General features: G+C 32.2%; 1 protein-coding gene across 1 annotated transcript; it reads left to right on the top strand.

Annotated features, from left to right (window-relative positions):
- The first annotated feature begins 4,118 nt into the window (after positions 1–4,118).
- On the top strand, positions 4,119–5,427 carry LOC149177121 (nematode resistance protein-like HSPRO2). Its single transcript, XM_089421672.1, has 3 exons — positions 4,119–4,262; positions 4,428–4,665; positions 4,925–5,427. Exons 1-3 carry the CDS (start codon positions 4,119–4,121, stop codon positions 5,425–5,427), a joined length of 885 nt encoding a protein of 294 aa, XP_089277798.1.
- Positions 5,428–11,522: the final 6,095 nt, after the last annotated feature.

The following is an 11,522-nucleotide window of genomic DNA, read 5'->3' as shown; positions in this document are numbered from 1 at the left end:
ACTACAGGAAAGAAATACTTAATGCTATCATTCCAGGAGATGTTTGGAGGTTATGCGCTATAAAGGACTGGAAAAGAAATCTCTACAGTTTTACACATTTGGACTTTGCAATGTAGTTTGAATCACCATTAATTAATAACAGTTAATTAACTGTTATTCTTTTTACCAAAGTAAATCAATCTGGTCAATTTCTTGCTTCTCTGCCAGCAATATACACCATGTTGAAGTCTAACGATCGACAGTCAACTTCCATTTCAATGGCCATAGCCTTGCCAGGAGACCACACATACAAAATCGTTTCGATATTTGCCTACTGGCAGGATTTTGCTGTGTGTTTTTTTTACCCAATAGCTGGGCAAAGCAATGTAATCGGACACATTTACTCACGTCTGCCGATAGCTGAAAGTGCTTTAGAATCAGGATTATGTATGTAACCCCATTTCCCTATAAATAAAAGGCTGTTGTCTTTTTTTTGTTTGAATTTTTTTTTTGACGCACAGAGTGCGTCGATTTCTTTGATTGAAATATGCCCCATTGGTGGGAGTTTCACCATCATGAGCGGCTAAACTCACACCAATGTATGGACCACAGGGCAACACAGAAATTTGTGATAGAAAAACATTTCAATGGCACTGAGAAATTTGATCATCTTCAGTTTAAAATAAATAAATTAAAATTAAACATGCTTCTGCAAATACGAGACGGATTTGTCCATTCATTATAAGTTTTTGGTGTTTTTGATCGGAATCTTGTAAAAAAAAATGATGAAATTTTAATTATATTATATAAAATTAATTAATTAAATTTTAAGAAACTTATACCAAATAAACTGCCACCAATATTCCCAAATCTAATAGGCCATAAATAATAGGAGCAATATCTAACCACAGTTAGATTAAAACAAATATATTATCCAGCAGTAAACACAGACTACCTTTACTTATTAATAACTCGATAGACTAATAAATAAGTCTAGACCCAAATAGACTATACAATAAGGACCTCGTTGCATTAAAAGAATACATCAGTGCGATTCGATAGCATTAAAATTTTCAAGTTCTTTGAGGATATGCGCACCACAACTAAGTCGAGGTTAGTTTACGGGTTAGTGTAAACTAAGAAAAGGTACAAATTCATTAAGAAAAAAAAATAAAAAAAATCGATGCATTTTAGTTTTAGATAAATAAAAATGGTGAAAGTTAAAAATAGTTTGATTTATTTGTATTGCGTTGTTTAATGAGAAATTGTTTAAATGATTAAAAGTGGTTTGGATTTGGGTAAAAATCTCTGAATTAAGGAAAGACCTAGAAGGTCAACTGTGAGTTCATAGCTCAAAATCAAAGGAGGATAAATACAAGTGCAAAACTACGAAAAAAAGGTAGCTGAGACTATCGAGAAAACTGAGGAAAGACCTAGAAGGTCAACAATAAGTTCACAGTGCATAATTAAGTAGGGTAAATTATAAGTGCAAAACTAAGAAAAAATATAGCTGAAATATAGCTGAAATATTCTTAAATATAGCTGAAATATAGCGGATTCCATAAAGTGATTTAAGAATATTTTGAAAACATATGAAATATAGCTGAAATATAGCTGAATTAACATAATATTTTACTAAACTAATTAATAAATATGTAACATAAAATATATTTGAATTACTGAATCTATTAATATACTATTTATTGAATCAGTAAACTAACTAATAAATCAATTTTTGACAACTTTATCCTCTCCCGGTGAAACTAATCCTCTCTCACATTGATAACTTTTTCATAAAGGGTATCATTATTTGCTTCATTAGATGTCACGAAGACAAAGTGAGAAAGGATACAGTTAATGGAACATATTTTCGATATTGGGGGAATGCCTTTTTATTAAACAATGGGTATTTTATGCTTTATGAGCATACTGAGAATGAGTGTTGTTCTTTCTTCGCAGAGGCATTGCAGCCGATGTTACATCATAATTTATTCAACTCTCAGCTCAAACCCAGAGAAAATATCGATGTTTCTATGTCCAGGATTGAAACCGGAAACCTTTCCGTCGATATGCTTTTAATGAGTTTAATCAGGGAATCTTGTCATCATATTTTTCAATTCATTTATATTCCAAAGATGCATCACATTTTATTGGCCCAATCAAGGGTTGCCTCATAAATGGATTTAGATTTTGTAGTGTCTTTGACTAATTCTACTTTTAGTCGCTGCATACAAATCAAATGCGTTTAGAAGTCAAATTGTAGTCAAATATCATATCAGAGCTTACTGGGCAGTCCAAGTACCAGTGGTAATTAGGCTGGGACTTGTATGACTGGTAACCATAAAAGGTCAAAATTATAATGTATTGTAACAATGGTGACAACAATTAAAGTTTGGCATTCTCATCAATTGTATATAGTTGTATAACTAAAACCAGAAATAACGTGAGCCTGTTAATTCCATCTAATTGATTGCGTTTAGAAACTCTCTATACTTTGAAACACGGTTTCATTGAGTATACTATTCTACTTTAGTTTGCTTGAGGTCACTTTTTCTTTTTAAGATTTGTTTTATGTAAGAATTTTTCAACAGAGTTCATCATTCTCATACTTGTCTCACTACTTATGGAGAGCCTACCATAATCATTTTGGAATTCGTTAGATTTGTGCAACAATTCTCACCATAACATTAAAACTTGTGATTAATAAGTATTCGTGTTGCCTGCAAAATCTAACAGCAAATCATCTGTCCTCATTTCATTCACTTTTATATTATACAAATGAATTATGAATACTGTAGATATATTATACGCAGTCGTATAAAAGATTATGAGGTGTTGAGGTGTGCAAAAGTGGAGCTGCAACGGTTTAAGATAACTACTTTTGATTATCTCAACTACTATTATCTTACTCTTCATTATCTTAACTATGAAATTATAAATTAATTACTTTAGAACTCAACCATCATTCGCATAATTTTGTATCAAGCACCTGCATGATTTTGAAACAAGGGTTGCGCCTATACCAACCATAGTCTATAACCTTTTTTTAATTACTAATGATAATGATATCGTCAACATCCATAGACTCTATCAACGCAAATACGTACACAGAAAAGTTCATTTTTAATTAAATAATAAAAATGATGTCATCACCATCCACAAAAAAACTCGAACAAAACAAAACTGTATAAAGAAAAGTCCATTTTATTAGGTTGGTTTATGAAATCTGATAATGTCGGTTGCGTGATATGAGTATGTTTTTCCTTCATAGATTAATATCTACTTCTGCAATAGAATGTCTTCTATATTGTATGAACTCATATCACGCAACCAACATTAAATAATCACTGGTTTACATCTTAATTACAGGGTACCCATTTAAACGTGTATGTCGGTAGATGAAACTGGTGTCATCTGTTTGGATGGAGAAATGGAAAACGATAGTAAAAAATTACAAAACAATTGCATAGTCTAATAAATGTGGAATATTGTTGTCAAGGAATCTGTTTAGTTATTAACACTGTGAGTATATATGCACAGTGGAAACAGTAGATAAATTTGATCTAATAAGTATAAATGGAGAAATAAAGAAATGAGGTACACATGGAAATAGGAAGAAATGAGAGTTGACATTATTTACATTAAATATTAATACTTAGATATTCAGACTAAAATCAGTTGATGAAAGCACTTACAGAGTTTGTCCTTGCCGGATGTGCAACAGTAATGTGCTCAGAATTTAAGTGCCAATAGACCAACCACCGTATATTTAGCTTATATCTATTCACTTTGTTAACTGGAAAAATATATATTTATGTGTTGACATTATTTAACTCTTTTCATTATTTATGTGTTGAGTTTTTATCATCTACATAAAAATTTGAGTTGCAACAAATAGATATGTTTTTTGTCCAGTAACGTATTATATATAGATTTTTGATATATTATAGCTTTTTAAATATATCAAGGATTTAAGAACATTTTATTCTATTCCAGTTTTCAAAATTTTAGTGTTTAAAATGTATTTTAGTGTTTATTCTATTATTATGTTGTTCTTTTTAGATTATGGTATATGGAGAGCATTAGTGTCTTTACTCTCCTCGTTATGTTTGCAGGGAAAAAATATGTCATGTAAAAAAATGGCATCCTATTTTGCCTTTGTTGAAGAATCCATAGAGCCCTCCCCCATGGAGTGTGTGGGTTACGAGCAATATGTGCATCTCCCCGAGCTCAGTGCCATGTGGAAATTCAAGGAATGGCCTGGTTGGTCTAGAGAGGGGTTGGTAAAGGCTGCCTTACAGTAATTGGAGATTACTTTTCAGTTTGTTTCGTCTGTCCTCTGTGACACAAGGACTTACATTGACAAAGAGGAATGGAAGAGAAGGCTTGAATCCTTAATTAGTTCCCAGATTGAGTTGATTTCAATGATTTGTGAAAATGACAAGCAGGTTCCCAATCTTCAGTTGTCAGTAAGTAGTGGTGTTCTCTCATGGAAAGTTTTCCATGAGGTATGGCAGAGACCTGGTGCTTTACCTGTGGTTAGCAGAACAAGTGAAGAGAGCTTACTTCCTCGTTTGGGTACATGGAAAAGCGCTGAAGCTATGGTTTCTAGAATATGGCTTGCCATTGAAGGCCATATGCAGAGGACTCACTTCACTTTAGGTCTGGGGGAACCAAATATGTCAGGTAAGCCTCTTCTTGAATATGATAGAATCTGCAAGCCAAGATATTTGCACTCTTTAAAACAACATAAACAGTTCCATAATCTAGAAGATGCCAAACTTTGCAATGTCCTCCAGATCTTTGAGGCCTGGGTATTTGTAGGCCAGGGTATTTGTAGGCCAAGAATTGTTGCAGAGAGTATATGAAAGAATAAACTCTGGGGATTTCGTAGGAGCATCCACAGACTGTTGGATGGTTGAAAGGATGTGGAACATGCTCACAGAAATTGTGAATTTGCTTCTAGTGATGGACCCAGATGATTTCCTTTGCCTTAAACACCAGTTGGCAATTAGCAGCACTAGTACGCTTGCAGGCGCATATTGCCTTCAGTCTGCCCCCCTTAGAGACCTTACAAATGCATGCAAGGAACTAAGGCATCTGGTGCCCAAAGTCATCGGTGTTGAGGCTGATCCAAAGGGTGGACCAAGGCTCCAGGAGGCACTTATGCATTTGTTTCATTCACATGGACTGCACTCACATAACACTTCAGGTGCTTACCATGTTGCAACAATACATGTTCTGTTGGCCTTCCAGGCAATAGAAGCCGCGGTGAAAAGGTTTTTCTTCTCATATCAGCAGCTGGTAGTAACAACCATGGGTAGCACTGAAATGAAGGGTCCATCATATCTAGGTGCTTGTGATGCCCTACGTCATATATATTTTGAACCACCTTATTTCCTTAGTGTGGATGGTGCAAAGACATTTTTGGGTTACTATTGGCACTAAAAGTTATAACAATGGTGGATGGTACACTGGAAGATCTACAGAAAAATCAAGTGAAGTGTACAAGAGAAAGAATAGTGCCTTCAGTTGTTCAATGTATTACCCCAAATTCATACATACACTTTTTACATTGACAATTTTGAGTACTATACATAGAATTATATTGGATATAGGATTAGACTCATTTTTGTTCATCCCCATCAGTAGGACCAATCAATAGAACAATGGTACAAATTTGGGATTTTTTTTTTTTTTTTCCCTCTCCAACATGGATAGGATACTAAGGATTCATAGTGTGCAATTCCTCCTTCGTTAAATAGTGTAAAAGATTGTCCAAAATTAAAAAGGTAATTATTAAAATTATTAAATTTTACGAGTTGTTTCTTTTTTTAATTTTTTAATTCTTTACCTAAATTTTATGATGAGTTTAATGATATTTATATAATTCATTATAAATTTTAACATGAATTGTAGTTTAATGTTGTTATTTTTATATATTTTTTTAAGATTTTTTTATTCAGTGTGTGAAACTGAGATAATTATAATTATAATTTGTTAAGTTTATTTAATGGAATGCATCATAATTTTTTTGATGCATTTTTTTTTTTATCAGATTTTTTGTTTTTTAAGATTTTTTAATTCACTGTGTGAAATTGAGATAATTATAATTTTAGATTATTGAATTTATTTAATGGAATATATCATAAAAAATTTAATGTATTAAATCTATATCATATTCAAGCTATATTCCTACCATAAATATCCACTCATTTCCAAAGTTTTGAGAAAAAATATTAGATAATGCATTTCAGATTGACTAATAACATATAATTAGTATAGTTTTTTATCTCTACATTTATTTTACAAAGTACTCTGATACTTCTTTATACTCTACTTTAATTTTCTTGCACATGGCCTTGTGTTATTGCTTAAGATGTCATTTAATTTAACTGAATTTATGGTAAAGGTATAAATTTTGCCTTTAGTTCTTTAATACAAATTTGTTTTAATGAGATTGTAAATTTTAGTCAAATTATTTCTAGTATAGTATCATTTATAAAATACGTTGTTCTTTAATCATATAAGTTTAAATTTAGAACATTGATAATGCATATTGCTTATAATCAATCTCACTCTTAATATCTATAATTTGGCTTAACACTTATCATTTTCTTGTAGATTGACACACAGTTCGCTCGCTTGTGCAGAGCCTAACCCCACAGTTTACAAAGAACAAAAACAATCATTGTAATTTTTCTTTCGTGGGTGACTGGCAACCTTTAGTGAATTTCCTTCACCTCTGCAATTTTTTTTCATATAGTTCAGATTGTTTTAATAATCAGTATTAGTAGGGAAATTACTTAGCATTTACTTTAAAATTTTTACATTTCACACATAGCTTAATAACGGGAAAAGTAAGTGGCCATAATCCACACATTTTTTCAATTTGTTTTGCTATTTTACCGAAGTCAAATAGTTTAATTAGTAAAGGAGTAAGTGGCCCATAATTCACTCGTATTTTTTACTAACCAAAACATCTTTACTTCATTAGCATTGGGACTAGGAACTGGTGTTATTAAAGAAAGGGAGTAGCCCCTGCTTCCCTTGCGTCTTTTAGACGATGCTGGGCTTGCATCTGAAATCTTTCTGAAAGCACTAAGTTTTTCATCTCCCTTTTTAGGCTCACATAGTGTAATAGGAAGGAAGTAAGTGGCCCATCAACCACACATTATTTTATTTGCAGGTAAGGAACAAACATAATTTAGTGTAAGTAGACGAATTTGAAAAGGATCATCGAATATCCACATGACTACAAACTTTGTATGTTCACTATGTCACTTACACACACATTTCACTACACACACTAAGCTACTCTAAACTTTGAACAAAGGGAATCAAGTGTAAAAACCCTTTGTACTTAGATTATTTAAGCTTAATTTTTCACACCATAAGTGAAGGAAGACACGTAAAAGCAATCATAACTTGAACAAACTAAATTTCCCCACATGGGCCACAAAATAATTTATAGTTTAGGTTAGGACTGTTGGGGGTAGGCATCCAATAAGCCGCCATGGTCATGTTACATTTTGAAACATCGAAGTTGTCTTTTAGGGTGCTTCAAATCCTTCAATCAGTCCACGGAAAAGACAACCCAGGCAACACAGAGACCCGATTCAGAGGGGGTTCGGCTTAGGCTCAGTGCGTGCGGTCCTATATGGGGCTACCCAACCTGTATAGTGCTCGGTACTGATAACCGATTACCAAGAAGCTAAAGACTCGACTGCCTCCGTGAGACGAAGGTATCCTATTGGCCAAATTTTAGGGCATCTTTCCCTATAGGTGGAGGTGTGGGAAGCACTAAAGCCTCATTCAATACCTTGGTTGATTCTTTTCGTTGCTGGAAGCGTCACCAGTTCTTTCGGGACGTAGCCCCAGTACTCGTCATTCTTTGGCTGCTGGAAGCGTCACAAGTTCTTTCGGGACGTAGCCCCAGTACCCGTCATTTTTTGGCTGCTGGAAGCGTCACCAGTTCTTTCGGGACGTAGCCCCAGTACCCGTCACAAAAGATATCTCCGCAAGGCCCAGTTACTTATAGAGTGGAAAGGACGAATAGGTCTTCATAAGACCTTTTATCATATGCAAAACAATCTAAAATATTTTCCTTGTTTGATTGATCACATAGCTTAACTTAAAGGGAAAGTAACACTTTATTTTTCAGTTTGCTTTATGTATGTAATTTCTTTTTATACACATTCCTCTCCTCACCACAAAAGTGACACACATTCCATTTTAAGAATACATAAATACTTTACTTTTTCATATTAAGAATAACAAGACAATGCTACACAAAGCATTCCATATTAAGTTCTACTAGCTGATATTATAATTACCAAAAACATGCTCTGTTTAGAGGCTTATTAATGGTGAATGATTAACCAATAACATTAGGAAATAGTTCACTTAATATCAATGGTAATTAAATTGAATTTAGATAGCAGATTTCTGAGTAAAAAGTTACTTAGAAATCTAATTTGAGCATATGTGAGCAAAAGATAAAATTGATAACAGATCTATAAGGCTCATGAACTAGATAGCTAATTCAAAAGACAACCTTCCACATCAAACAATAGTGCATAATATAAGAAAGCTTCACACAGATATGCTATTCAAAATGAAATTTGCATTACAAATAATAGTATTTAAAATACAAATTTATTAAAACCTGGTCTCTGTGCTTTGTTCCTTGAACTGACCTCCAACAATCTCTTACAAATCAAACACTCTGTCATTAAAAGGAAGAGTTGCAATAGTGCAATATTTTCTTATAATACAAAGTCCATATTTGAAAAAGACAAATCTCAATGACTCAAATATGAGCTTTTCCTCCTACTTCTACAGCTCGAAAATCCCTTACAATAGTGCTTCATAATTCCCTAGGTGCAAAGAAGACGAAATTAACATTCTCTAAAATTTATATTTATAATTACAAATGAAAATCAAAATAGGAGAATTGTTTGAAGAATAAATTTTCTCCCACAAATTTGATTGGCCAAAATTATTTTTCCTATCTTGCTAGAGCAATTTCATTGTTTCAAATATTCTCTTCATCATCCTTCAAACTGCTCTCCTACTAAAAACCAATCAAAATTAAATTAAAATGCAAATAAAAAAAAATACCAAATCTAGGAAAACAAACATCTCCAATCAAAATTTAAATAAATATCAACTTTCCATTGATCCTTGTGAATATATTGTTGATCAAAGAGAACAAAATAAAATGGATCTGCAATTGCTAGAAGCTTTGGGCAAATGAAAATGGAAAAAACTAAACTCAAGAAATTAGTATTGGTTAAAAATTCGGAGCTTAATTTTCTGCTAAATTTTAGACTTAGTTAATGATTGAATTTGGTCATGCAACCAGTTTAGAGATATTCTCCGTGATTTTATTTATCTAATAAGCCATCCCGGACCTTATTTGGCCAAGCAAAACTCAACTTAGGGAAAAATTAAAAAAATTAAATTAAAAAATCTAGTTTTAATTAACTGTTATTAATTATAATTATTTAATTAATTATAAGTATTTAAATAATTAAATACTTTTTTTAAAATGTTAATTTAAATCATAATTACAATTAATTAACCTAAACTAATCTACACTTAATTATAAGTTAATTAATTTACAAGTTACAAAACAAAATTAAATTATATAAGAAATTTTAATTAAAATTAAGATTTAAATTAAATTGAATTAATCTTTGGTATTTAAAAAAATATAACACAAAACCTATTTAATAATCGAATAAACTATTGACATCACACCTTTCTCATAATTACCAAAGTGTTATAACAAAGGAAGAATAAGGCATGAGAGGTGTTAAGCATATCAGAGGTTTTATGAAAAAGCTGTCAACGAAGTTTCGAGGGACATCGGGAGGCGTTGAAGTAGACATCATAGAGATTTTGCATCCAAGGTTACATTAAAAAAAAAAAGTTATGATATTATAAAAATGTTGAGGTCCGATATATGAATCGTCCTAATGTAACAAATTTTAATATAAAGTGTTTTGTAACCAATCTATTGGAGGTTTGTTTAAAAAATTAACATATATAAATGTTGTGAGTTCGGATGGAACGAAGGAGGAGGGAGGTGACGTGAGAAGGATGATGGAGTGGGACCTACTTCATATAAGATTAACGATATTTTATAATTTAAAAGTTTAATAAAATGAATTATAACTATTTTGGTTTTGGTTTTTATTTTTATTTTTGAAATTGGGATTTAGAATAGATTTTCAAGATCCTTAAAGCACCATAGTTTTAATTGTTTTACAATTTGGCTGTGGTGATTTTGTAGGATCATTAACGAAAAATGAATTAATTAGTAAAAATTAATTAAAAACCAATATTTACAATTAATCTACAAAATTAAAATAATATACATTTTGCACATTTTTTAGCTCAGAGGTAAAAATTATCAAACTTCGAAGAGGTGTCATTTGCAAACCATGTAACCAAATGAGATGAAACAAGTATTGGTGGAAAGCTAGTGGAAAATCAAACACAATGAAGCAATCAAAATGGAAATACGAAGAAAATAGAAATCTAGCAAAATTGTAGGACACTTATTCAAATGAAAAATATTAAAAGGCGTTTTAGCCAAAATTAACAGAAAGGGTCCCTATTATTTGAAATAAATAAGATAAAAATGGGGTGTTGATTTTTCACCTCAATGGAACTATGGCTGCAAATTCTAAATCATGAGTGACATAATTTTGTTCATGTTCATTTAACTTCCTTGTCTCATAACAGACTAGTTGGCCTTCCTGCATCAAGACTCCACTAATTCCTTCCTTGTGGGCATCCATACACACCCCAGAGTCATTGTCTGGGTCATCAATCCTTAACACCAGTGCATGTGGAAGAAAAATTTTCAGTTGTTCAAAGCTCTCAACACATTGATCTATTTATTGGGAATTAACCCATTTTCTTTGCAATGCAGTGATTGGGTAACCAATCTTAGAGAAGTTTCAAATAAACCTACAATAGTAACTTACAACCCTATGAAAGATCTTACCTCAGTCACATTGTAAGGAGTAGGCCACTCCATGAATACCTTAACTTTTTTTGGGTCTAGTACAAAGCCTTACTTTGAAACAACATGCTCCAAATACTAAATCTGAGTTTGGTAGAACTCACATTTGTTGACTTTTACATAGATCTTATTCTCTCTCAACAATTGTAGCACAACTGTGAGGTGTTTCTCATGATCTTCCTTATTCTTAGAATACATGAGGATGTTGTCCATAAAAACGAGCACAAACGTTTCCAAATAAGGACTCAAAATGTTATTCACAAGGAACACGAAATTAGCCAAAGCACTTGTAAGTTCGAATGGTACAACCGTGAATTCGTAGTGCCCATATCTAGTTCAAAATGTTGTCCTGTGTGTGTCTTCTTCTTTGATATGCACATGATGGTACCCTGATCTAAAATCAATTTTTTAGAATAACAATTACCCTTTAATATGTTCATATAGATCAACAATCTATGGAAATGGATGTATGTTCTTAATAATGCCCTTGTTGAGTTTTCAATAA

The sequence above is a fragment of the Pinus tabuliformis genome, chromosome 4_1, assembly GCF_031772625.1.
Source record: "Pinus tabuliformis cultivar Carrire ecotype Pingquan chromosome 4_1, CPIR1, whole genome shotgun sequence".
Lineage (NCBI taxonomy): Eukaryota > Viridiplantae > Streptophyta > Pinopsida > Pinales > Pinaceae > Pinus > Pinus tabuliformis.
This window is presented reverse-complemented; position numbering and strand designations above follow the sequence as displayed.